Source organism: Ricinus communis, chromosome 9 (genome assembly GCF_019578655.1).
Source record: "Ricinus communis isolate WT05 ecotype wild-type chromosome 9, ASM1957865v1, whole genome shotgun sequence".
Lineage (NCBI taxonomy): Eukaryota > Viridiplantae > Streptophyta > Magnoliopsida > Malpighiales > Euphorbiaceae > Ricinus > Ricinus communis.
This window is the reverse complement of record NC_063264.1, coordinates 6,803,763-6,830,406: the sequence shown is the minus strand read 5'-3', so window position 1 is coordinate 6,830,406 and position 26,644 is coordinate 6,803,763. Positions and strand designations below refer to the sequence as shown.

Below are 26,644 nucleotides of genomic sequence, written 5' to 3'. Positions count from 1 at the left end.
TTCCTGGTACTTAGTACTATAAACCAAACACTTGACCACACCAATGGTAACTATTTCTGTTGATTCTGTGTTAAAATTCTCCAAATTCATTTAATTTGCAGCTTCTGCAAATATATCTGCCAAATAGTAGTTTACAGCAACCATTTGGTTTTATTCCCACCTGTATTAACCTGGAGCCTTTCCGCGTCCAACCCATAGCTAATATTTCAAAGTGATCAGTAACATTTTTCTATCATCTACATATGCAAGAAGCAATCAGAGATCAGTTCGTCCATTCAAGAACGAGAGCTGAAGCTCTGTCTTCAAAGAGGATATGCGTAGGAGTAGTTTTCCAGCAGAATCTTGGTGACATTTCTGGAACAACTTAATGACTAGGGTGCAAACCTACCCAGGCATGGAAAACTGATTTCTACTAGCAAAGAATTCTATATCTACCGATTCTATCAAATAAAATTAAGTAGAAATTCAATTGACAGAAAGATAATAGCTTAATGCCTATGGAACATTAACATACTTGATGTTATTTGGGTTCAGTACAAGTTAGAGTCCTTGAATGGAGCCAATTCATTACTTGAAAATCCACCAGTGTTGTGACATCGCTATGCTATTTTACTACGAACAACAACATGAAATGATCTTGCTTCGAATTACGGGTTTGAAGCACACAAAACATGCCCCCAATGTTTTCCGGGTTATTACCTCCATGCACAAGAAGCAATCAGAGGTCGGTTCATCCAGCCAAGATATAATGCTCCATCTCTCTCTTCAAGAGTATACTTCTTGGAGTAACTCTGCAGCAGAGCCTTGATGGTAGCATTCACAAAAGAGCTTAACGGATAGGGTGTAAACCCAGCCATGGCAAATCGTGACTTCCACTTACCTAAAGGTTCATGACGCTCTATTCTCTCAGCACCCTCGCATGCTACAATGTTGACCACCTCACGAGCTAGACAATGCTGCTCAACATTGATCCGTTCCTTGTGCCCCCTTGGTAGAGTAACATCAATTGATTCAAAGATAGCCAGATAATAGTTTAATGTCTCAGTGAAACGGTTTACAAATGGGGCAGTATTAGTATTTGATTCTTGCTCAACAAGAGTTACTACCTTGGGAGATAAGCTCTTCACCAACCTCAACAGCCTGTCACGATGATTTTGAGTGCCCACGCTTTCATCAGGCATGTGGTGAAGCATTAAGGCAAAATTAATTGCAAGAGCTTCACCTGGTCGAATCCCAAGATTCTTGAGTTCAATTTCAGAACCAGAAACTCCAGCTGCATGGAACTCAAAGGGCACCTTACATGACTCGGCAAGCCTTGACAGTCTCTGGCCCACTATATCAAGTCCTCCTCCACGAGCATAAGCTGATGTGGAATCATCAATACCTGTAAGCCGGACATGTGGCGGCCCCCCAGGTCGAGCAGCAAGAGCCTGGATTAAGGTGATCCACTGGCTGCCTTGTGCAATTTGAAAATCAATTATATGAACTCTACTTTCATCTTTCATTGCTTCAGCAATTGCTCCATTTGCTGACATATACCCAAATTTGAAGTACGGGCAGACTTCATATAATATATGCATGTAAGAGAGGAGCTCAGCACTCGCAGGCTCCTTGCATCTTAGCGCCCTGTAGATAGAACTTCCTGAAGATGCCAACCTTGCAACAAGACCTTCCAGCATGTAGGCTCCTAACCTTTGGATTGGCTCACCAGAAACTGATACCATTTTCCGCAACTCTGTCATTAGCCATTCAACTGTAAGCATATCATTACTGTCAATAGCTTGAGCACAAGCATAAAGTACTTCTTTCAAGTCTCTTCTTGATACAGTCTCCATCAAAAACTTCCACTTTTCTTCCTCAGATGTGATTTGATTGGATCCATCCTGAGTCATTATGTTATATACGTCAAGATCATCTGCAGGACCCAGCATAGCAGTTTCTAGTTCTCTCAGTTTGTGAATAACATAAGCCTCTCTGTCTGGTGAACCACTAGTATTCTCAGAAGAATCATGCTGGTCCAGTATGTATGACTGAGAATTTGGTTGTGAAATTACACTTTCATTTGGAGAGAAACTAGCAGTAGATGGCGAAGTTTGAACAGGATACCCACCAGTTCCAGAAGATGATTCTAGGGTGCTGTGTTGATCAAATGTCTCGGCTGAAAGGTGCATCTCTTGGCTGCCATCATCAGACATAGGATATTGGTCTAGGTTCTGATTGGAATGCCAGTGATAGGATTCCCGAGGTCGCACAGGATGGTCATAGAACCCAGGAGGCCCATCCATAACTGTACCTTTCTGAGATGTTTGCATTAACCAATAGCTAATTCTTTCAGTTGCCTCAGTTCTTGAGTATCAGTGGTTCACAGCAACACCAGGAACCTTTCTGGAAGAAATTTTTTCAGACCAAAATGGCAGCTTGGTTATTATGACCTGTGAACCTCATCTAAACATGAAGCACATGTCTCAATCAGCTTTTTCCAAAGAAAAATTATATCCACTTTAGCACAGATGAAATACTGCAGAACTGATTCTATCTGCAAAGAAGAGTAACATGATTGTTAAGGCGGTTGCAGTGAAAAGGAAAATGCAAGGTACACTCATCAATATAACAGATTGAAAACATGTAAACCTGTAAAATAGTGTCCATGGACAGCGCTAAGTAGCTGCTGGTGATTTGAGTTTACATTAGGAGGTAGTTAAATTGTTTGTGGGATAGATGGATTACCAGCACCATTTCAGGACTGTTTCTCTCAACATACAACAAATTAATACCCTCCTGTAACCACCATTTAAATGTATTTGACTCGGTACTAATTAATGTCTTTTTGGTTCAGGTGATTAGCTTTTTCTTTAAAAGGAAGGTAACTGGCGCAGGGATAAGACCCTTAGGCATGGTCTTGGCCCTTATCCTTAGAAAATAATATAAAGGAAGAAGATTTCATCCAACAACTGCTTAGTTCTTATGGATCTCAATTTCATATATTCATTCAACAACAAAAGAAATAGTGCACGTGCTGCAGAACAATTAAGAATTAAATTCCTAATCATATGCAAATAATTTTATGCCCAATGATTGCATCTAGCATCATTTTAAACTAGTTAGAGAGAGACAGAGAGAAGTGAAGCTATCTGGGTCTTAAAGTGAGATGAAGATGATGGTCTTTAAAGCCATATGGATCTTCCTGATTCAGATAATACTGAAAACACAACTGCAGATCGTTAAGGATATACTTGCAGCAATCCGGTTAAGAAACAAAATTCTTGTTTAGCATTGGCACACTAACATTGAATCTTGAAGTTCCTGAAATCCAACGTAAAATATTTGAAATCTTTAACCTGACATCAATAAGAAATTCTCTCACCCTAACAAAACTTCAGAAATGGGAAGTTTCCAATTAAAATTTGGAAAAGTCCCCATAGAAACAAAGACTCAAAGAAATTCAGATAGATATGAGAAAGACAGAGAGAGATCCCCATGAACGTACAAAGCCATAACAAAAAGGTTTATCCAAAAAAAAAAAAAAAAAAAAAAAAGGAACTTGAAGACAACCTAAAAAGTTAAAACCAAGGGATGAGCTTTCTTTTCCTTTTAACCAAAACAAGAAAAATTTCCATCTTTCACATATTCATCACCAACCCTCTTCCAAAGAACCAGTTTTTACCTCGAAGGACATAAAACTTAGCTGAAAAGCTACAAAAATCACCACCAACTTACCGAACTAAACACGTATACACACATTCATCAATCAGAAAATAAACAAAGAAAGAAATGGAAAACAAGAGGCAACTAGCAACCATATGAAGAATCTTTACTTGAGCAACACATGTCAAGATTCAGAATCAAACTAGTATATGATCATGACATCAAATTCAACATCAAATTTAATGGGTTCTTTTTTTTTTTTTTTTTTTCTGACATACCTTGTTAGCTTTGCACCAGGTTTGATTTCTTGGTTTTTTTTGCTTTGGCTTAAAAAATCTAAAGCCTCTGGATTAAGCACTTGCAAACATGGTTCCCTTTCCAAGAATCAGTTTGTCTTTTTAATAACAATTGTTTCTCACCATTGACCTTCCCATCTCAATAAAATTACATTTGGGCCACTGAAACTGTGCAGCATCTTTTTCCTTAATAATTTTGCAGCACCCAATTACAATTTTAAACAGCTTTTAATAATTTTATAACCATCCATGTTACTCTAACAATTCCTTAATTAAGTTAGAAGTCAAGTTGAGACAATTTTGAAAAGTATTTAAAGACTATGTTAGTCTTCTTCAATGACTATTGTAAATTCGGTCAATGGTTGTTAAAGGAACAAGAAAAGAAACCATGGTCAAATTATATGTCTCAATCTCAAGTATTAATTTCTTCATGTTTGTACGGTCATCAATGGTTAATGTTGACGGAAGATATGAGAATCATACTTTGTTTTTTCCATCGCTATTTCCTTAAGAAAAAAGAAAGAGAAGCTTGAAGTGTGTGTCCAAAAAAGACAGTTTACAACTACTTTAATTTATTATTGTGATACATCAAATATTACATTAATTACCTAATTACAAATAATATTTCTGTCAGTTACAACTACTTTACAAATAATTTTCTATCAGTTATAAACTATTATATAATAATAATACTATTAGCTAAGAAAATAATGTGATTTATATTTATTATTAAATTTAATATGTAATTTTTTATATTTTTAATTTAATTACTATATTTTAACATTGATATCAAATTTAATTTTAGATAAAATATTTATTAAATATATTTATATGATATAAACTTTTGCAACAAGAAAAGAATTCATGAGTACTCTAATTATTAGAATATTAGCACATAAAATTAAGGAAATTCTAAAGTTTAGAAAAAAATTATCTTTATAAAATATAATATTTTAGTAATAGAACTAGACAACAACTTTAATGCCGATTCAATTTTTTTTATAAATAGAATTCACGTCATGTCATATATTTGACTGATAATTTTATTAAAAAATAGAATTAATATAATATTAATATATATTTTATAATTAAAAATATAAAAATAACGTGTCAAACTTAATAACGAATATAAATTATATAATCTCTTAATAGTTAACCATAATATTACGTTTAGTTGAAATTTAAAAAAGAATGAATTACATAAAAGAGAAATAATAAAATTGAAAAAAGATATCTTGATGTTATAATATATATTGACTTGGTAGTGTAAAATTTATTTAAATTTTTTTTAATTCAGTTACAATTAATTTTTATAAATTTAATTATGTAGATAATCATAAATTTTAGATCTATAAATAAATTTTATAAATTTTAATCAACACAATATAAATAATTTATAGTATATATTTTAATTAGTATGAATTATTATTTATTATTATTTTATTGAGAAGGCCATTAAGAGAGTAATAGATTAGAAATTAAGTAAATAGATAATAACTTTTAATCTTCATAAATATTAATAAAATGAAAAATTTACCTAAATACGGAAAAAGTATATTTAACAAGTTGGGATGGAGGGTATTTTGGTCTCTACGCTGTATAACCTTTTTACATTACAAAAGATAATGATGACGCTAATAATGTACAAAGGTGTAAAGGTCGACCCGACGTGTGCGATGCCAACTATATGGGCCCCACACGGTTTACCCTTTCGTTTAAAAATAATTAAAAACAAAAACATTCTCTTATATTCTTTTCACCAGCTAATATCTAAATTATATTTGGTAAATATTATATAATTATTTGATTTATTTGTAATAATGATCCTTTGTTCTACTTTTATATATATTACTAAATTTTATTTATATAATTCTCAAATAACTGTTAACTCATCAATTATTTTAATCTATTCATTATTTTATTCTTTCTTAATTATGTATGAACATAATTATATTTTATATTTTAGTATAATTTAATTTGTTTGAAATCCGAAGCTTCGGAACTTTTATTAATTTATTTTTTATCAAAAAACAATAGTATATAAATAGTCAAATTTAATTAATTAGAGATGTATTACTTACGATTGCATGTTACTTCAGTGTGAAATTTTTAGTCATTTTTCTAATTAGACTATAAAGTTTTGTTTTAAAAAAAAAACAGTAATGTTGAAATAAATGAAATCTTTGTCCAAAATGGTACGTACAAAGCTTATGAGTGAATTGGGTATTTATTAAATTAATGAGTTACCTTCCTTTCCTTTAAATAGGTGTGGACTTATTCTTGTTTCTAAGGTGCTGGAATGGGTATGACTTTTAAGTAATTCAATTTCAAGTCCAACGTGAATTCTACCTTCGTGCTTCTTCCAATTTTAGCTCAATCGTTCCACCTACTTTAAATATTAAATAATTTTATTTCAAAAATTAGACACTGACATTCTGCTTAATAAATAATATAAATTTAATTAATATATTAATTGATAAATTATTATTAATATTAGCTTTTCCCACATATAATAAAAAAGTAGAAAATAATTAGTAATAGTAATCTTTGGGATGTGCTTATATAAAAATTTAAAAATTAAACCAGTCTTAAACTCATAGCATATTATAAAATTGAATCAATTAATTAAGACGAGAGTTAAATAAATAAATAAAATGTAAAGCCTAACTAATATATTTGAACCCAACTAATATAAAAATAAATAAAATTAATCATTTAACTAATTGGATTTTAACCGCTATAAAATTGTTTATACTTTTTATTTTTCAAGCGACAGAGGATCTCTAACATTTTAGGCTTATCCCTTCCTCCTCATGACATGTGCGGCACAGAAACTGAACTGTTGTTATTCATTGTCTGTTGTCGTGTAATAATTAATTGGATTCATTTGAGATTGTTTTCTTTTCTTTTTCGTTTTGTATAATTATAAACCTGACTATATATCAGGTGCTGAATCCTGAGGATCAAATTGCCTTGGCTTTGCTGGTTTGTTTGGAAAGGAGGAAATGGATTGTGGGGCAGATCCAAGGCTGATTATTTTTGGAAGAAATTGCAGAAATTGTTTTTCTGCCTTCTCTTTACCAAAGAAGTCTACTCCTTCAATTAGTACTCAAATGTTCTCTGACGAAGATGGGAAAGTATGATTACAATGCTTTAATATAAAGAAAATACCCTTTTCAAGATGATGCTGAAGTTGGCACGGCATACAAATTTCACCAACCTAAGCTTTGTCTTCCTTTATTTGATTCAAATCCTTGCTTATTGTTATTGTCGGAAATTATTATTCAAAAATTGTGGGGGCTACGGCTGAAATAGCTGCCTTCAATATGAGATCAAAGAAAACAATGACATTGATGGGTGTGGCACAATTATTGACAAAACAAAAGTATAATTTCTCATTTTTATTCGTGCATGTATATCTTTCAAGTTCTAATTGATTAAAACTAAATACAGAAATCTATTCTACTCTTATATATTATTGACGCATACTTACTTAAATGAATCACTCCATACGAGCCGGTGCTTATTTTTATTTCACTATTTTATAGCCTATTTTTTAAATATATATATCCTTTAAAATCATTATTTGGGTAATGCTTTTTCTTTAACCTTTATTGTAATATTAAACTGAACGGCAGAATGGTACCTCACATTTATGCAAGTGTCCGGAATTGCTCATTTTATCCCTACGTGGATCACAACACGTATGCCTATCTCTCAGGGAGACCACTGCACTTACAGCAAAACCATGGCAAAATGACTCAGCCAAAAAGAATGACAAAAGAGTAATAACGATTCTTGACTTTCCAGGCCTTCCCATGGCTTTGCCGACCTGAGCCTTTGGAATTTATTCATCAGAATTTCACATGAAAACGACATTCCAGTTTCTTGTCATTTTTCCAATTCTATTGAATGGTATCACGAGTTGATGGCTTAGACTTTCACACAGCATTTCCATTTAAGCTTCACAAATTAATCTTAATTTTTATCCTTTTTAATTATATTTGAATTTGATTTTTTTTTTCTTTTATTCCAAGTATGAGTCAAGTTTAGGTGCCAAATACTAAGTTAATTGAATCATTAAAATGGTCTAATACTCCTTTTCTCAAATTTGTCATCTTTCTCTGGTTTCAACAGACATATTTGCTTTTGGTGTTTTTATTTTCTCTTTTTCCCTAAATGGAAAATAATGCACATAATTTTCCCATCAGCAATACGTCATGCAGTTGCAATATTTGATTCAATATTTTTTTTTCTTTCCGAATTCATTTTCAACTATTTTGAATTTTTGACTTTTTAAAAAAAAAATTGTGGTAGTAAACATAATAAAATCTTAAATAGATTTTGTCTATTACAATATTCATATAAACACATAAAAATGAGCCACATTGTATATCTATGATTAAATTAAAATTAATTACTCTTGATAATATAACATTATTAATATATCAATGAATAGCCTACTTAAGAAATTAATAATCTCACATCATCTAAATTAATTGGTTTTAAGTATCTTTTTTTAACTATATATATCTATGGTTTGCAAAGTTTATGAAAAATAGCAAATGGTAGTTATGTCAACCAAAGGTGTAATGATCAAAACTTGTCCTTTAGTTGGAAAATCATTTAAGTTTGTTCTGAAGAGAAGACAATTTGAAATCAAATACTCTCCAATCTAATTCAATGCAAGAAAACAAGAAAAAGAGAGACAAAAATAGCTAGAATCAACAAACTTTCATATTAACTAGAATATTTAAAAATGTAAAAACCGCATTTATTATGCAAGTCAAGTCTTTTCGGTTATCAAAAATGTTATCTACAGTTTAAGAGCGTTTAAACGAGATGTTAAAAATAATTTATAATTTAACTAAAATTTTAAATATATAACTGTATTAGAATTTTTGACAAAATATTTTATCATCTGGAAATGTCCTATCCGGCATATGCCTCATATTAATTTCAGATATATTTATACTAAAAAAATATTATCCACGTGCACAAGTGAAATAATTTATTTTCTTTCTTTTTTATTTTTTAGAAAAGAAATTCAAACATGAGGAGGTTGGGGGACTTTTTGAGCACTTGGGCCGAAGAGGGAAATTGAGTACTAAGAGAAAAAAAGAAAATTAGAAAAGGAATTGAATTGAAATGCAAAGGTCAAGCAAATGTAACGTTATTCGTGGAAAAAGGATAAAAGAAAGAATTGTATGGTAGGTCAACTTGTAATGTAGGCCAATTGATGATTAGGCTGCCTCATTACATAAGGACTGACGTAGTGGTTTTTACCAAAACAAAATTTACTCTTTTACTTTTCTGTTCGTCGGTCTATTAATGCTCATGCATATATTTCTTGAATCCCTCTAAATTTTTTTAAGGTTGGACATAATATAGGTTCATCTAAGTTTATTAATTATATTTCGATAAGTTAAATCTTAATAAAAATTTGAATTATTTATTTTTTTCTTTTAAATTTTTGTAAAATTTGTATATAAAAGTCAAATATTTAAATTATGATTAAACTCGGATAATTTTGAAGTGGATTTAAATAAAAAAAATTCTGATTCAACAATTAAACAAGTCTAGTTACCCTCTTAAAAATAGTTAAAACATATTAAATAGTGGTCTAGAATTAGAAATCAAGTCAAGTTTAGATTTTGTCATTTATGAGAATGAAAATACAATATTATTTTTTTATTTATAAATGAAAAAAAGAAAATCTGAGTTTATGATTTTGTAAATATATATTTATTAGCTTTAGGTTAAGTCTGCCAATGCAAGTATCATGAAATCTTTTTTAGTGTTTTTATTTTTTTTGATAGACCACTGAAAATGAATAAAAAATTAATATCGGAGGAGACAGGAGGAAGATGTAAAAGATTCTTGATTAAATATTGAATGTGGGCTGATGAATTTTCTGATTGTAAAGCACTTAGAGGAGGCAATCATGCAAAATTTTCATGGTCAATGCAGAGGAGAAATCGCACTTTGATATAAGATTGGCGAGGAAACCATGTAAAAGCAGGCAGATGCAAACACACCGACAGTCGGATAGTTATGAGAAATGAAGCACCTTCATAAATGGAGGTGCTTCATTATATATATATATATATATATATATATATATATATATATATATATATATATATATATCTTAATTATTTCGAGTATATAAGAAAGAAAATCACCATTAATTAATAAAGAAATTAGATCTTCTCATTTTCAGGTTTAATATAGTAAATTATGTTTGTAATTTCTATCTTTAATTCTAAAACTTCAGGTTTAATATGATAAATTATGTTTGTAGTCTGTGTCTTTAATTTTAAATACAATAATTAAAGTTTTATTAAAAATATAAATTTAAAATTTAAAAACTGAATACTTATTTAGGGAATAATAAATTTCTACCGTTCTCAAATTCAATGATTAAAATTATACAAATTAATGTACATTTTAAGGCTAGGACTTTATATATTTCTAATTTAGTACCTAAACTATTAAAATGTTATGTTTACATTTTACAATTTTGATATGTTATTTTTTATATATATATTGTCAATTATTTTTCTTAAAAAGAGTTCATTAAACAAAATAAATGATATTTTAATTACTAAAAAAAATCCTGGAACTACCTTGAATTCTTTTACTTAATTAGTTAAACACTTAGAATTATAAAAAAAGTTAATATATTTGGATAAAATACCTAGTATATTTATAATCATTTAAATGAATATATATATATATATATATATATATTTGGTATTTTATCTAAAATAAAATAAATATTTAATTTTTTATTAAATTAAGTAAAAGATAATATATGGGTATTCCTTTTTTAGTAAATTATATAAAAAATGATATAAACCAAAAATTAAAAGAAAAATATTATAAAAACTTAAGTACTGTAATCGTAATATCAATAACTGGCCCTAACATTATCTAGAGTGGCCTTAATCACACCGGTGTACTTCTAGAATTGTAAATAAATATATAATATATAAAAATATATACTTGTTCTTTTATATAGATGATTGATTTTTATATTCTTTATTGATGGAAGTTTTTATATTTTTAAGAGCAATATATTATAAGTTTATTTTCATTTCATCTAAATTAATCTTACAGCAATATGAACATATAGTAGCATTAAAAATAATATCTATCAACACTTACATATCTAGTTCAAACGATAAAAAATAAATAGCCTTGAGTTTGAATTTTCTTTTATATTAAATAAATTTTTATTTTTATAAGAAAAATAAAGAAACAATTTTTTATATTGTATAATTTATAACCGGTTAATCAAACTATAAATAAAGAAAAAATAACATTTACCAAATATATTTATTATAATTCTAATTATTTATGATAATAAGTAATTTTCAAATCGAATTAGTCTTACGACATAATGGTTTGGTCTCCTAAAACAGTAGATTACGCTTTAGAAAAGTATGAAATTTAATAAGGAATAAAAGATACGATAACCACCCGAAAGGACAGATGAATCCCTTTTGCCTTTGCCTTTAATGATATAAATATAAATAATCAATCAAAAGATATTTTACCAAGGTGCTTATCTTGAAGAGGCAATAATTGTCGTTAACGTAGCATTATAATATCATAATGATTATGACGTAGTAACTATAAAATTAAATTGTGAACTTGATTATAAAGATCAGAATAATGATCAGATCACATCAATCTATCTATGTATCTATATTTCTGGGTTCTTCTGTTTTGGCTCTCTGTTGTGGGAGAAAGACATAGAGACTGAAACAAAGAGAAAGAACCCTCGAATCCTGGCAAGTAATAGCAATATTTGGCCAAGGGAAACTAGAAAAGCTGCTTCGAGAGTTTTGGCCCTCTTAAGTAGGAGGAACACAGGAAGCAGATTCAATCAAGCTACATATACTATAACACTAACCAGAGAAGAATCTTTTCCATGACTGCCAGGGTAGGAATCCTCCTGCCAAATAACATCAATTGTTCAAAAATTATAGGCAAGACTGACATCGCTATCCTATATGTGTGTGTGTGTGTGTGTGTGTGTGTGTATTATATACACACACACAGACACAAGACTAGAAAAAACAAAGAAAAAAGAAACAGAATAGGAATTGCAACGGAGGAATGAGATAAAGAGGTGCATGTAAGAAGATGAACTAAGCGATCTTACCGCATCCAGGGCAACGAAAATAGTCCTTTTCCCTCATGACAAGTCCAGCCCCTCCACATATTTCACATCTTCTTTGTGCTATCTGCCATTTTCCTATGTAACATTATTATTATTATTCCTCGTAATAATTACGCATTCATCATTTGAGCCACTTTTCTTTCATTTTTCATTATTCATAACACAGTTAGCTGTATGACTGTGATTTGATTTCCGCACTCAAATATTTGATTTATCAAAGCATTAAACCAACGAAATGGTTTACTTTATTTTATTTGGGAATAATTGGGTTCAGAATTCTAATTCTGGTTTTTTATTCTGAATGATAAATAAACAGGAAAAACAAAATGAAATTTAGAGGATCAATCAGTATTTTCTATTAAACATGACATTGGTACTATTAATAAAGAAATGCAATTAGCATCATCATTAAAACAAGTAAAAAGCTTGAAATTTGAGGCATGTGTATAAAAATCTTACTATTCTTTTACTGAACTCAATTCCAGCTACTACAAAAGGGGTTACACCAGCTGCATATTAAAAGTAATTTTAAAAAAATAAAATAAAATTCAATCTGAAATAAATGAAAAATGTTGTTATCCAATAAAAAAAACTCATTACCTACAGCTCCAACGATGATCTGCCAGGTGACCTCCACTTGGCCTGAATCTGCTGCCGCAGAAACTTCATTGACAGCTGCAATTGTGGTGGTCAGTTTCCGATTTTTGATCAAGCGAAATGTGCGCGTTGATTTTGGATAACCGGTGATTACTCTGTTTCTAGAGAGAGTCTTTGTGTTCAATGGAGATGTGAGTATAAGGGAAGATGAGACTGCAGCTTCCATGGCAGCCGATTCTTTTTCTTTCCCTCTTTTATTTTATTTTTTTTATATTTTGATTTTTCGGAAATATTAATATCGTTTGAAATCGTACAAGTTTAAAATGGGCCACGTCTGCAAATATGGGCCGGTTCTGCACAGCCACACAATACTTGTGGATTAGATGCCCGTTTGGTTAAGCGTCGCCGTTTCTGCTCTGGCATGAGTGACCGCATGATGAGATTATAAATTTGGGCTCGAATTCCACCACCCGTGAGAGTATCTGTAACCGCAAGGAGCTCCGAGTGGAGCCCTTCTTTTCTTTATTGTTGATTTTTATAGTTCCTTTGTTTTTTTTTCTTTTACAATATGGTTCATAAACAATAACTTTATACAATGAAGTCCTTTTTAAAATTCTCTCAAGTACAATAAAAAGAGAATTCTCTCAATCCAAATATAATCCCATTAGATAGCTCTTTTCTTTTTCTTTCTTTCTTTTTTTTTTTTTTTAATTTTAAAAATAGAAATGCTAAGGTTGCTTCTGTTTTGTTCACATACATGTTAAAATATTAAGAATTTATTCACCCTAAATTTAATTCCTACCAATTTCATAAATTTAAAAAAAAAATTATTTTAGTACATATTTACTGTAAGTATATAATAATTGACATAAGCTTTTCATTTAATGAATGTTATCCGCCTTTCAAAATGGAAAACAGATTTTCCAAAAAAAGAGAATCTAATAAAGTTTTAAGGAAATAAATGGTATTATTATATATGCCCGCTTGCTAATTAATTTAGCATTTTATTATATAGGGTCCAATTCAAATAAAATAAGGTTTAATCTCTAGGGTATATTTGATTTGAGTTAAAAGAAAATGTTAAAAATTAACCGAGAAATACTTAATCTCTTTTATCATTATCTATATGCATTTTTATAAAGGAATTAATTATTAGAAGAATTTATGTTCTTCTAGTGTATCTTTGTTAATTATCTGTGCATTTTGAAAAAAGATATTACTAATTGAATTAAACAATCTTAATTTATTAATTAATTAAGTTTTACTTATACTATCCTCATTTTATAAATATAACAAACCAAGGTTAACAACTTAGTACTCACATTTTTAAATGTTATACTTTTAATTATTACTCTTATACTGTGAATTTTATTTCTTTAAATGTGGATCCGGATAAATTTTTTATTTTAATCAATTATATTTTAATTCTTTAAAACTATTATAGCTAAATTGAATTTAGTTTTTCTAAATCATATTAATTAGATTTAAAATTAAGATCTAATTCGAGTGGATTAATATTTAATAACTATAATAGTATGTATTTTTTTAACTGTGATAGATTGCATTACTTAATGGAAATTGAGTACAGCTTTGTAAACATCATCTCAACAACAAAGGTTAGCTTTGTAAATATAAGCTTGAAGATGTTTAGTTTTATTATAAAGTAAGCTTGAAGGACCATATTGCAATTTATTTAAAAGTTAAAGCTAATGGCAACGTACAAACCAACAAAAGAACAGCCATCGCAGTATTAATAAAGCAAAACCCCACACAAACAAAAGAAGAAGAGGGGGTTAGAGGAAGAAGATAAGTTAGGGTTTTTGGGTATATTCTCTTCTCTACGAATATTTGCTTGTAGCAGATACTAAAATGGCAGTTTCTTGTATGTATCCATTTAATAATCCAACTCTACCTTCTCAGCCTCACTTGTTCCTACACTCTGTCTCCAGTGAAAGCAAAATGAGAGAATTTTATTATATCGAAGATAGGAGAAGAAGAAGAAGCAGAGTGAGTAGTAAGTTAGTGGTTTTATCCACGCATTCTAACGCTAAGATTCTCAAGTCCAATCGAAAGTCTCGCTTTGGTCAAACCTTGAGTCCCTATGCCAGCGATGATGATGAAGAAGAGGAAGAAGATGACGATGATGATAATGACTCAGATAAAAGTTGGTTCTCGGATGTGAGTTTTGTTATTTTTTGGATATGCGAATTGCAAAATTTCTTGTTAGCATGTAATGCTGATATACTGATTGATTGTTCACTAAGAGCAATTACCTTTGCTTTCACAAGCAAGAATTCCCTTTTTTGGTTTGTTGACGATACTTGCTGTCTCTTCAATAATTTTTTTAGCTGAGAATGTTGATGGGTAGATTCTAAAATTGCAGATTGTTGTATAATTTGGCATTCTTTTTGTAATTTAGAATCCATAACATTTGAATGTTGCTCAAGTCAATATGTTTAAACTCTGTACTTCTAAAAGAGTTGCTTTTGATTCTGTTTTTGCTTTTTATATGGTTAGGGCCTTAGGAATTTTATTTAATTAATATCAAGTTTCAAAAATGTGAAACTTTTTCGCTTTTGCAATGTGTAATTTGAATTTATTTTACTTCTGTTTGCCCTATAAAGTGATATCGTAGTTAAGTTTGACCAGTGGTAGGTTGTGGAGTTATATGGTTGATTTGGGAAATTAGCATAATCTTTGATCAAATTCACTATGTAAGCAAGTTCATTCATTTGTCTTGCTGAATTAAGTAGCTGGAGTATGTTTTGCAACTACCTGAGAGTTGTCTGTGCGTGATAGAATTTGAGACAATATAATGTGTTTAATTTGCATTAAGGGCTTCATGTCTCCTGTCTCGCCTGTGAATTTGGGACTGAATGTGTTATTTAACATATGTAAACATACCACAAGAAGTTTTCAATGTACCGTGTCAACCTTATGTACCTGCCAATGATGTCAGTGATTATTTGGTAAATTAATATGTGTAATGTCTCTTCTCCTTTTACCGTTTCTCTTTTCTTCAATTTTCGGTGGCAGGCTAGCCTAGTAGTTATTAGGATTTGTGAACTGCATACTGTGCAAGTACTAACAAGTGTCACATATGGTGACATGCTTTTTCTTTGTTATAACTTGTGTGAGTTTCATGCATAATGGCTTCAGGATGAATTCGCAGAACCTGTAGACTTCAAAGTAAATGGAAAAAGATTCAAGTTACAAAAGAAAATCAGTGAAAGACAAGGTATGCTCTGAAGTTCCAAAAAACTTTAAGTTCTTGTTGGATTTTACATCTGAAGGATCACTTTGTGCTTTCAGGTGGCCGGAGACAGTTGGATGCAAAAATTGGTAGGAACACTCAGGAGAAAAGAATTATTGGAAACTTTTATCATACCAAAAACAAAACAAAGCAGCCTGACTCCATGCATGTGGACCGCAAAGAAAGGGTATGATTAGAGTTGTGATTTTTCCCATGAGCTTTACTGCTAGTGCAAGAGAGCTCACCTGTTTTATTTGGTTGCAGCTGATGTCCAAAGAACCTACTGAGAACAGATATGAGAAGCTCTCTGAAGAAATAGATTTAGATAATAGATGGCTCCCACTTTTGGATTACTTATGTACCTTTGGGCTAAAGGAATCAGACTTTATTCAAATGTATGAGAGGCACATGCCATCCCTCCAAATAAATGTATCGTCTGCACAAGAGAGGTTGGAATACCTGCTTAGTGTTGGTGTCAAACATAGAGATATCAGAAGAATACTTTTAAGGCAGCCGCAAATTCTTGAATATACAGTGGATAACAATTTGAAGTCTCACGTTGCTTTTTTAAGTAGTTTAGGTATTCCAAATTCCAGAATAGGGCAGATAATTGCTGTTACTCCATCACTCTTTTCTTATAGTGTTCAGAATTCATTGAAGCCCACGGTTAGATATTTAGTTGAGGAGCTTGGAATTAATGAGAAAAATATAGGTAAAGTGGTGCAGCTGAGCCCTCAAATCCTGGTTCAGCGGATTGACATATCATGGAACACTCGCTACATTTTTCTTTCCAAGGAGTTGGGAGCATCTAAAGAGAGTGTTGTAAAGATGGTAACAAAACATCCTCAGCTCCTCCATTATAGCATAGATGATGGATTTGTGCCTAGGATCAATTTTCTGAGGAGTATTGGAATGCGTAATTCTGACATCTTGAAAGTCTTGACTAGCCTTACACAGGTGAGCCTTGTCACTTCTGTGTGCATGTTGTAACATTCTTTTAATCTTTATACATACAGGATTCTCATGGTTGTGTACTATTATATCTACTGGAAGCGGATCAGGTTGCTGAAAATTGTTTTTTGATTTTTAGAGAGTTTCCTATTTCTGTTTTCTATGAAAAGGGGGTCTGCCTTATGAAGAGGGAAAAAATAAAATATGGAAAGAAAAATTAAATTTAAAAAAAAAAAGAAGAAATATATTCCATGATGTATTATCATGAAATTTGATGGTGCTGGTTTCATGTTATCTGTTTTTATATCCTGGAACTGGAAGTTTCTCGTTGTGAATCTAAATGATGATGCTGGCTGTGTTTTAGGTATTATCTCTGTCACTGGAGGATAATCTAAAGCCGAAGTACAAGTATTTGATCAATGAACTTCGTAACGAGGTGCAGTCCCTAACCAAATATCCTATGTACTTGAGCTTGTCTTTGGACCAGAGAATTCGCCCTCGCCATAAGTTCTTGGTTGCCTTGAAGAAAGCTCCCAAGGGACCATTTCCCCTTAGTTCATTTGTTCCAACAGATGAATGCTTTTGTCAGCAATGGGCTGGAACTAGTGTAGAAAAATATTTGGCATTTCGACAGCAGTTACTACTTAACAAGTTTGCAAAGAAATATGAAAGATTAGGATAATGCATCCCTGACGCCTATCTATTGTTTATACTAACACAACCAATGGGGCAAAGTCCATCCTCCACTGACTTCAGCAACTTTTATAAAACTGACCAGGAGATTTTGAGGTGAAGGTCTGCTGTTCAAATTTCTCTGGACCTACTACACCAAGTAAGTTAGTGCTTACTGACTTTTGCATTCTCATGTTTCTCATTTTAGTATATATACATGGTTTCTTGACATTTGCTTTTATTGCAATAAATTGCGCAGCTGCCACCTTTATTTGGCACATATTTGAGGTTTAAGCTCCAGATTTCATGTCAATGAGACTCATAAAAATTGGTCTTATGTTAATCGAGAAAGAAAAAGAATTCAGCGAGATTTAAAGAAGGTCAGTATCATTGATGAGGAAAGTAAATGAGAAAATTGATATCAAGAAAATGACATGGAAATATAAATTACATAGGTTAATTTCTGGGGACAAAAAGTGGCTATTTACAGGAGGATTTCCCTATCATTCAATCCTCTTGCATAATGCTCCTTGCTATAAGCACATACATATATGTATGTATGTATGTATGTATGTATGTATATATATAAAAAAAATTCTGATAATGTTCTTATGTTTGCTAATGATTAAACAATAATTGCAGATCTATGCTAAATCCATCAAGAAATGACAATTTGAAGGAGCAAGTTGTCATAACTACAAGTTTTTCTCTGTAATATATCTTATACCTTGTTTCTTCCCTTTTTCATATTTTATGCTAGAGATACATCAGATACTTTTTTTCAGTATCTCTGCTGCTTCACGAATCATTTTGAAGGCTACTGACTTGTAATTAAATCTTTATTTTTCTTTCTGCAAATTTGTAACTTCCTATAAATTTGGTGTATGAAAGTTATTTCATTTCTTGTTTACCCTGTGCTTCTTAGCTGGCTACCAAAGTTGGTCCTGATTAACTTCGGTGCCTCAGTCTTAATTGAACGTTGTATTGTATGAGTTGAGGGAGCTAGATGATCCGCTTGAAATTGGACAAACTATCAACTTTTTTTTCTCTTTTCTGTTTGCAAGTATCATTACAAAATTAATGTTATTTTTCTCTAATTTTTCTTAGTGACTATCTTTGTTGTATCCTGATGTTATTGTTTACTTCTCTTTGTTTTCATACTTCATTTTTCCTTAAAATGGTTTAGAAAGGTTTATTGCATAGCATTGTGATTTAATGTGGGGTATAGATATGTCTGAACATGAGTTGGAAACAGATTGAGTTGTCTCAAGTGTTAAGTAGGTTCATCTATGCATTATACTAGTGATTAATTAATAAAAGAAGAGGTCCTTCTTTTTTGTTTCGAGATGGAGGAAAAAAGATGTATATTGTGTTTGGTTGAAATCTATAAAGTTTATGAAATTTATTTAAAAATTCAAATTTTATGTGTTTTAAATGAGGTGAAAGTTAATTTTGAATTCTACATATTTAAATTTGCATGGAATTGGTTATGGTTAAACTAAATTTTAACGAAGTAGCTAGAATTTTCAAATAAATTCCATATAATTTGTCGGTATTTATTAACACCAAAATATCTCTTTTAATTTTATTGTTTCTATTTTACTTTCTCTCTTATGTATTATTTTCAAATGAAATTAATTTTTCAATGGGTTTCAACCAATTATAACAGTACTTCATATTCAAATCATTGATGCGTGTTCACTAAGTTGCATATTTGAGATTATTTTTGGCATTGGGAGTACATGTTTCTTTTCAAGATTCATTTTTATTTCTTTCCTCTCGCCTAAATTTAATTTAATTCTATATCTACACAGAAAAGAATTTGAACAACAATCTCATAATATATCCATATATTAGATGGGAATTGACAAAGAATCAAAAGTTAGGAATCAACTTATGTAGCAGAGTAGATTTCTTAAGAAATTTTCATACAAAATTTAAAGGTCGGTCCATGCTTAGTCCAGCTGAACCATCTTCTTGAGATTTTCAGAAAGGAAGAGGGTTGCCAGGTTTGAACTCTTATTTATTGCGACCTGACCATTTGAGCTCTTGAACTCTAAGTTAGTTCTTGTATTGAGAGGAAACATAGCTCTCGCGACTTGACAATTGGGTTACTGGCTCCATGATGCACTATCAGACTAGTATATGTAGCTCTTGACATCCTGACAGAAATATGAATCGTGAGACATGGTTTTTTTTTTTTTACAGCGAAAAGTTTTCTATAATAGGAAGGTGCATGTATACAAATACTTGGACGACATTATTCCCTGCAGGGCCCACCGCATGATAGATTACAGCTTCAGCTGTTTTCTGCGTCCCATATAATTCTCCACTGGTGGGTCCTCTTGGATTTCACCTATGACATTGAAGTTGGAATTGGGCATTCCCAACTCAAACGCCAAACTTTTTCTTATTGGAAAATATTTTATCTCACCCTTTAAAGTAGAATTATATGTAACACAATGATTAGTGTAAGATATAGGAATACGTTGTTTACTTTTGCACAAGTGATAGTCAGAAGATTCTTATATAATGTTTACTTCTTTGTGCTGGTCGGTGTGTTGTCTCTGTAGAATTAAGGCAACATAGGTCAGTGTCAAAATGTATTTTTGATATGTTCTTGGGTTTCTTGTTCTTTAGTCTTCAAATACATTTGTTTATGTATATGTCTTCAGGAATCAAATAAAGATAACCTATTTTCCCCTTGCTGTTTAACAACCTTTTGTATGTCTCTCAATCTTGTTTTATCAGAGTTCTAAATTATTGCTAAATATATACTAGTGTTATATTCTGTTTCTTTTTACTATTTGTGAATGGATATCTCGTCTTTCTTTTTCTCCTTGGATGCCCAAAAGGAGAAAAGGGGAAAAAAAGTAACTTAAGCGATTACTATAATTTGGATCATGAGGTTGGTTGGAAAGAGTAAAATTCATTTCCTTTTCCTCCATCTTCTGAGCAACCAAAAGCTATATGAGGTTGCAAGTTTCCATCACTTGATGCTCCACCAGGCACCAACTTTTAAGAGGTTAGATTTTCTTTTTTCTTTTTCCTTTTAAAGATTAAGGTTGTCAATATATTAGGAGGAAATCCCTTTTTTTTTCCTCCTACAGGTTATACAATTGGTTGGCAGGTCTTTCTCAGCCACTCTGACAGGACAATACTTGGCGAAATTTGCGGGGATAAAAATGCTGCTTGCAGTGATCCAACCCAATAAAGTATGGCTGAGCTAAGGTAAGAAAGATATTGTTAGAGGGACCCATCAATAGGTGATGTCAAAATCTGAAATTATACATAGTTCACTGGATAGAGATAATGAATGTGACAAGCTTGAAACAATGCAGGTTGTCTTGCTCTTATTTACTTCTGTCTCTCGTTATATGAATATTAGTTTTTTTTTTTTTGGTGACTACTTTAGTCAATAGATTTTTTTCTTTGTTAAAACTTCTTTTTGTAATCTTTCACATACAATATCGCAAAAACCTTATCTGGATGCCACTTATGAAAGAATGAGCATATTGCCTAACTCGCCTTTGTCAATTGGGGTCCCCCATAAGTATCATTAATTATATTGCTGGTTTTATACTGAGTTCAGCTTTAACCTCTGTCTTGACCTTTCTATCCTTTTGATTTGGAGAAATGCCAACAACGCTATATAAACAAGAAGGGCTATTTTAAGGATGATTAGATATCACTAATCTCCATTATCATAAATTCGTTAAACACACACACACTGCATATCTTCCTTTCAAATTAGATATAATTTGTATAATCATATATTATCAAGTGCATATTTTTCCTGTCTTGTTGTATTGCCTTGTCTAGGCTAAATTGTGAGTAGAACGAGGCTGCAAATGCATAGAATACTGCGCGCCTTAAATTTGTGCCAATGGAAGAGTGATTTATATAGGCATGAAGGATTGGTCAATCTTTCAGTTTCCTTATTTCCAGTGACAAAAATTTGAACATAGATAAGATATGGAAGAGGAGAGAGAGAGAGAGAGAGGATATACTTCGCTTTGTGGACGACATTAATGCATGTCTAATTTTAAGAGACGAAAGTTTCTATGGCACTGTTTGCTCTCATCTTAGTACTGTCACATGAAAGATATGGTGATTGCATCTTTTTATTAGAATCTTCGAACATGCCAAAGTAATAAAATTTGAATTAAACCCTTCTTTAAGAGAAGCTGCTACATGTGGCTGCCATGATATCAATGTCCGGAACAATTAATGCATAGCCAAAAAAGAAAGAAAAAACAGACACACACAGGTGTCCAGATCTTATGTAATTGTAAAGAATTCACAGGAATCCTCTTCCACCAGGGTCATGGGTGATGTGAAGAAACTTATGAACATGCCCTACCATGTGAAAGGAAAGTGAAGAAATATATAGACAACTGTAGCTAAACTGGTATAGGCCAATTACTAGTACTTCTGTAGAAGTTATTTCATCTATTAGTGAGTGCTGCAGAGATTTTAAACATCACCTTCTGTAAACACTACACATATGTTCTAATTCCTGTTTTCCACTAAGACTAATTACATGAGCTACTAGACTTCCGAACCTTCTTCTTGCCTTGTTTCTGTAACATTAGAAAAAACTGTAGCACTCTTACAAGTGTACTTCTGTGTATCATATTCTGCTTTGCTACTTCCTTTTGACCCACGTTAACAGGTTCTTGCAGTAAACCTTGCTGAACAGGTTTAAGGGAAAATGGAAGGAAGGAAAAAAAAAAAAAAAAAGGAAACTGTTGTGTATCAAACCAAAGATGTTCTCGCCTTTGTTCTGGTAACTCTATAATTCTTCTGTGTTGCTGAACCTATATGATTGTAGAAATGCTGCTAGGTATTGCAGATGCAAATGGGCTCTCCGGTAAGTTCAGTCCTTGACTGGATTCATGAAAAACAATTTTTAAAAACCATGATTTTGATATAAGCATCATTGTTACAATGTTGGCAGACGCAATGGATAATGCATATATATACTAGCCCAAGAATCAAGATCGTAAATGTGCTAAACGGTACCTATCCTGATCTGCATAATTTGTCTCTATATGCCTGATCTTATCATCATTTCCTGAGCCATTGATGAAATCAAGCACATGATATGGCAATTCGAAATTATCTGCAAGGACCACCAATCGTATAGAATTGAATAAAAGAAATAGTAAACATGAAGCACATGGTAAAGGCAAAAACCAAAGCAAACTCGCCAACCTTCTGATACTTTAAACCCATCCATAGGGTAGTCAAAATAGGAGTGATGGGACACAGGCTTCCGAATTCGCAGCTCTGCCAGACGCTGCCTCCTCTCAAGTTCAAGAGCCTGCTCCTGCTCTTCCAAAAGCTGCTTCCTCAGCAGCCTTGAGGTCTCATATCCTCTTGACACTAGAAGAAAAATAGAAATGAAGTAATTAGATCATGCAAAAATCAATAAGATTGATCAACAACGAAGAAGTAGCAATTATAGCATGTATTCAGATAGCAAGTTTTTTAATGGATGGAAACATTTGAAGTCTGAACTCACTTGAATGAAGCTCAGCATCCATATCTACATAGTGAGAAGAGAAATACATTGACGGCTCAATCCTCTCCTGAAACTTCCTGTAGCCATATAAAATCATCTATCAGAATGTCAAAAACATTATTCTGCTCTGATTCTTGTACAGTAGCATTTTCCAGTTCAAATTCTCTCCATTGAATTACCTGTCAATAAGCTTTGATTTTTCCCTATAAGGTTTCACAAGTACCCGAGCATTGCAAACAAAATGAGGATTTCCTTTAGCTAAAATTATCTTCACAGTGTCTGCACTTTCAAAGGTAACAAAGCCAAACATACGTTTCTGCTGGCAGGGAATTCTTACATCCTCAACTGGTCCAAATTTGCTGTAAACAAAATCCAGACAGTGAGAAACATATGCACAATAAAGGTGGATGCCAAGAAGTCAGCAAAGGGATTTCTGGGTCAAATTATTACTTGAAGTAATTGGATACATCATCTTCTGTGAAAGTGCTTTCAGCTGGAAATGTTAGATATATCTGTCGCGATCCACTAACGATTGGACCAGGGTCATTTCTATCACCGCGATTCTCCATGTACTTTGGAACATCTTCTGCCAAGATTACTGCATGCTGACCATGAGGTCTGCTACTCGAATCAATGAAAAATAAAAGTTAATAGATTGCTTATATAAAAAAGCTGGAAGAAAACAAAAATAAGAAAGACCCCTAAAAGAAGATCATTAATTGCACCTGTCGATCAGCCGAATACTGTTTTTCAATCTAGCGAGAAGCTTAGTCAAACTGTAACCAGCTTTGCCATGTCTCTGGCTCTCTGTGAGGTAACCATCAGCTTGAAGAACTTTTCCATATTTCTCGTAATATAGCATTGGCAGAGAAGCAATTGAAACAGGATTTCCTTTTCTTGATTTTAAGAGCTCAATAATTTCCAACTCTAACTTTTCAAGTGATCCTGGTGAGAAAATTTGATCCTCATTGATAGCATCAAATGTTCGAGGGAAGCTATCCGAAATTTGTCCATGAAAGTACCTACAGTTACTTCCATGCTTACAATAACCCTTATTGAAATAGTGACAAATCTTCATTGAGTTTTCATTTAGGCTTGAATACCGCCGACCTGCTCTAGCACGAAAACTACCCAATGCAGCATCCGAATAGAAAAGATCACTTGGAAATCCTGCATTTCCCAAATTGACGGACTCTAATTGATCCTCTAAACTCAAGAATTGAGCTTGATTTTGGAGTTCAGTCATAGAATCTTGATAAGTCATTGGCACAAAATCTGAACTATGCTTAGATGCAACCTGAGATTCCCAGTAGGTGGATGGAACCCGAAAATGTTGCGGGGACAAATAAGACCTAGATGAAACAGGTGAGAAGGCTCTGAACTGTGAGGAAAACTCTGAAACTGCAGGCGGTGAATTCATTGATGGTGAGAGTGGAGTGGCAGCTGATTTAAGAGCTAATTGATTCAGTTCTGCTTTAGCCTTGTAAATCACATCTTGAATCACCACATCAGGACTCATGGCGAGATTAATCATTTCTTGGTCACTTCCATCTTGTAATAAAAGATATCCAATAATCTTTGTTACATTCTCCGGTTCTATTTTCTTGATTTTATTAAAGACAACTCTTGTATGCTCTGAAAAATCCATCTTGAATCTATATAATAAAGGCCTGTAATTAACATATTAAAACAGTTTTAAACAAAAGAATACAATAAATGACTACCAAAAAGAGTTCAATTTTAGGAAAGAGATAAAAGTCAAAAAGTACAGAATCTAAGCAGCATAGCAAGTTGCAGATCTACAACTCAACAGAAGGCAAAAAAAAAAAAAATTAAAAGAAACTAGGGTTTCATTTTTCTGTCAGATGGTTATGAAAGTAGATCTTCCAGGATTCTAAATCTCTGAAAAAGGGAAGAAAATTCCCCTATATTTTTGTCAACCCAACCAGAACAGGAAATCCAGATAAGGAAACGAAAGACTCTACACAAAATCATCAGAAACAACGACAAAAAAATGAGCTTTTTATATAAATATAGTAAATAAAACAGTATTAAACATTAAAAATGCAAGCTTTAGAAAAAGAAATGGCAGAGAACTAATTAATTAAAACATGAAAGAAAACTTTTAAAAAATTTACACTTCAGAATTTGTAGTTGTGCAGAGTAAAAGAAACCATTGAATTGTGATTTAAGCTTAGAAACACAAACAAAATACAAGAAAGTAGAAAAAGGGAAATGAGAAATTCTACTAACCAAAAAACATGTAATTTATTTTATAGTTTTTGCTTTATTTTCCTTTCTCTTATATGAACTAAAAACATGAAAGGAGTTCCAATTGTTTCCAAACTCCACCACCCAATTTTTCTGTTATCATGTTTAAGATAACCTATTAATTCAAAAATAATTTTAAAAATTAAAAAGAACCCAACTTTCAAGGGTAGAAATCTTCATAAACAATACAACTTTTTGCAGAGAAAATTTTAAAACAGACCCCATAATCTAACCCAAAAAAAACCCTCAGAGAGAAAACTTTAGTTATGCAAGAAACCAAAAAAAAAATGAAAAAGAAGAACACCCAGATTTGGAAAAATGACTATGAACACAAAAGGCTGAAAAAATAAAAATAAAAAAGACCAGATGTGAAAAGAATGACTATGAACACAAAAAAGCTGAAAGAAACTGCAAAATAAACAGAAGATATCAAAGAAGAGATATATTATACAAACCAAAGTAAAAATTTCCTTCTCAGTTTGCAGAAAAAGCTGTTTTATAGAAGAACCAATAAAGATCCTTGAACACCATGCCTGCTTCTATACTTGTTTTTGCTCTTCTTCTTGTTCTTGTTCTTGTTCTTCTTCTCCCTCTCAACTGTCTCTTAATATTGCTTTACTAAAATAGCTAAACCTCTCTTCTTCCGTACCTAAAATTTCTAAGAAAAAGGATACCATACTCTCTCTTACTCTTGCTCCTAAGCAGAGAAAAACAGAGATGAACCTTTAAAAAACTTTTAAACACTTCACTTCCAGTTGTTTTTCTAATTTGCAAAAACACAGTTAATTATAGTGTAAAGGGTTCCACTTATTTATCATTACATGAAGAATATGTTTTATATACTTGTGTTATTTATACATCAATCATTAAAGAAAATAGTTGCAGCTCACAGAGCACTACAGGTAGTTTTTGTTTTTTATTTTTATTTTTAGATTTCATAAAATCAATTCTAGATTTTATAAATCAACACAAGAATAGGCTAAATATTTTCCTTGATTTTCGAGTCTGATTAAAACAGATTGGACCCTTTTGAATTAAATTTTAAATGACTTGGTCTATAAAACAATTCTTTCAAAAACAGAAATAAATTAAAAAATTAGAAATATATATTTATATTTTTTTGTTTAATCTAATAAGTCGGAAATTCCAATGTGCTAAATTTAGAGTTTCCACTGCACATGTCGGCAAGATGCATCTCTTAAGTGGCACAAATGTGGATTTTATTTTGTCTTTTAAGAAGC

At 31.7% G+C, this 26,644-nt stretch overlaps 4 protein-coding genes across 10 annotated transcripts; 1 reads left to right on the top strand and 3 right to left on the bottom strand.

Annotated features, from left to right (window-relative positions):
• Nucleotides 1-469: 469 nt before the first annotated feature.
• LOC8277582 (scarecrow-like protein 21) lies at nucleotides 470-4,088 on the bottom strand. 3 transcript variants are annotated; one of them, XM_002529005.4, is made up of 2 exons: nucleotides 3,924-4,088; nucleotides 470-3,303 (listed from the first exon to the last, which is right to left on the bottom strand). In XM_002529005.4, exon 2 carries the CDS (start codon nucleotides 2,310-2,312, stop codon nucleotides 696-698), a length of 1,617 nt encoding a protein of 538 aa, XP_002529051.1. In that variant the 5' UTR covers nucleotides 2,313-3,303; nucleotides 3,924-4,088; the 3' UTR covers nucleotides 470-695. The 3 variants fall into 3 exon arrangements, with proteins under 3 accessions (XP_002529051.1, XP_015580779.1, XP_015580778.1); XM_015725293.3 differs by having other exon boundaries at nucleotides 470-2,536; XM_015725292.3 differs by lacking the exon at nucleotides 3,924-4,088 and having other exon boundaries at nucleotides 470-2,536; nucleotides 2,632-3,887.
• Nucleotides 4,089-11,580: 7,492 nt separating this feature from the next.
• LOC8277583 lies at nucleotides 11,581-13,017 on the bottom strand. Of its 2 annotated transcripts, XM_015725282.3 has the most exons (4): nucleotides 12,733-13,017; nucleotides 12,592-12,641; nucleotides 12,115-12,196; nucleotides 11,581-11,904 (listed from the first exon to the last, which is right to left on the bottom strand). In XM_015725282.3, exons 1-4 carry the CDS (start codon nucleotides 12,953-12,955, stop codon nucleotides 11,858-11,860), a joined length of 402 nt encoding a protein of 133 aa, XP_015580768.1. In that variant the 5' UTR covers nucleotides 12,956-13,017; the 3' UTR covers nucleotides 11,581-11,857. The 2 variants fall into 2 exon arrangements, with proteins under 2 accessions (XP_015580768.1, XP_025014879.1); XM_025159111.2 differs by lacking the exon at nucleotides 12,592-12,641 and having other exon boundaries at nucleotides 12,115-12,207.
• A 1,456-nt stretch (nucleotides 13,018-14,473) lies between these two features.
• Nucleotides 14,474-18,515, top strand: LOC8277584 (transcription termination factor MTERF9, chloroplastic). 2 transcript variants are annotated; one of them, XM_015725276.2, is made up of 7 exons: nucleotides 14,474-14,907; nucleotides 15,889-15,967; nucleotides 16,042-16,169; nucleotides 16,247-16,939; nucleotides 17,298-17,765; nucleotides 17,865-17,985; nucleotides 18,248-18,515. In XM_015725276.2, the coding sequence occupies exons 1-5, from the start codon at nucleotides 14,599-14,601 to the stop codon at nucleotides 17,613-17,615; spliced, it is 1,527 nt and encodes a 508-aa protein (XP_015580762.1). In that variant the 5' UTR covers nucleotides 14,474-14,598; the 3' UTR covers nucleotides 17,616-17,765; nucleotides 17,865-17,985; nucleotides 18,248-18,515. The 2 variants fall into 2 exon arrangements, with proteins under 2 accessions (XP_015580762.1, XP_002529053.1); XM_002529007.3 differs by lacking the exon at nucleotides 17,865-17,985.
• A 3,196-nt stretch (nucleotides 18,516-21,711) lies between these two features.
• Nucleotides 21,712-26,311, bottom strand: LOC8277585 (zinc finger CCCH domain-containing protein 18). Of its 3 annotated transcripts, none has more exons than XM_048379017.1 (8): nucleotides 25,859-26,311; nucleotides 23,858-24,787; nucleotides 23,583-23,753; nucleotides 23,312-23,491; nucleotides 23,133-23,209; nucleotides 22,823-22,993; nucleotides 22,631-22,730; nucleotides 21,712-22,495 (listed from the first exon to the last, which is right to left on the bottom strand). In XM_048379017.1, exons 2-8 carry the CDS (start codon nucleotides 24,778-24,780, stop codon nucleotides 22,426-22,428), a joined length of 1,692 nt encoding a protein of 563 aa, XP_048234974.1. In that variant the 5' UTR covers nucleotides 24,781-24,787; nucleotides 25,859-26,311; the 3' UTR covers nucleotides 21,712-22,425. The 3 variants fall into 3 exon arrangements, with proteins under 3 accessions (XP_048234974.1, XP_048234973.1, XP_048234975.1); XM_048379016.1 differs by having other exon boundaries at nucleotides 23,858-24,802; nucleotides 25,859-26,309; XM_048379018.1 differs by having other exon boundaries at nucleotides 23,583-23,750; nucleotides 23,858-24,802; nucleotides 25,859-26,308.
• Nucleotides 26,312-26,644: the final 333 nt, after the last annotated feature.

What these genes read in the sequence shown, in the direction of transcription:
- LOC8277582 (XM_002529005.4), bottom strand. Translation starts at nt 2,312, where the DNA reads ATGCAAACATCTCAGAAAGGTACAGTTATGGATGGGCCTCCTGGGTTC.
- LOC8277583 (XM_015725282.3), bottom strand. Translation starts at nt 12,955, where the DNA reads ATGGAAGCTGCAGTCTCATCTTCCCTTATACTCACATCTCCATTGAAC. An exon ending in GATCATCGTTGGAGCTGTAG is followed by an intron (nt 12,642 to 12,732) that starts GTAATGAGTTTT and finishes TTTAATATGCAG; the next exon opens with CTGGTGTAACCCCTTTTGTA. An exon ending in TTTTCGTTGCCCTGGATGCG is followed by an intron (nt 11,905 to 12,114) that starts GTAAGATCGCTT and finishes GTTATTTGGCAG; the next exon opens with GAGGATTCCTACCCTGGCAG.
- LOC8277584 (XM_002529007.3), top strand. Translation starts at nt 14,599, where the DNA reads ATGGCAGTTTCTTGTATGTATCCATTTAATAATCCAACTCTACCTTCT. An exon ending in ATAAAAGTTGGTTCTCGGAT is followed by an intron (nt 14,908 to 15,888) that starts GTGAGTTTTGTT and finishes TAATGGCTTCAG; the next exon opens with GATGAATTCGCAGAACCTGT. An exon ending in TCTTGACTAGCCTTACACAG is followed by an intron (nt 16,940 to 17,297) that starts GTGAGCCTTGTC and finishes GCTGTGTTTTAG; the next exon opens with GTATTATCTCTGTCACTGGA.
- LOC8277585 (XM_048379017.1), bottom strand. Translation starts at nt 24,780, where the DNA reads ATGGATTTTTCAGAGCATACAAGAGTTGTCTTTAATAAAATCAAGAAA. An exon ending in GATGTATCCAATTACTTCAA is followed by an intron (nt 23,492 to 23,582) that starts GTAATAATTTGA and finishes TTTTGTTTACAG; the next exon opens with CAAATTTGGACCAGTTGAGG. An exon ending in AATTATGCAGATCAGGATAG is followed by an intron (nt 22,496 to 22,630) that starts GTACCGTTTAGC and finishes TCATGAATCCAG; the next exon opens with TCAAGGACTGAACTTACCGG.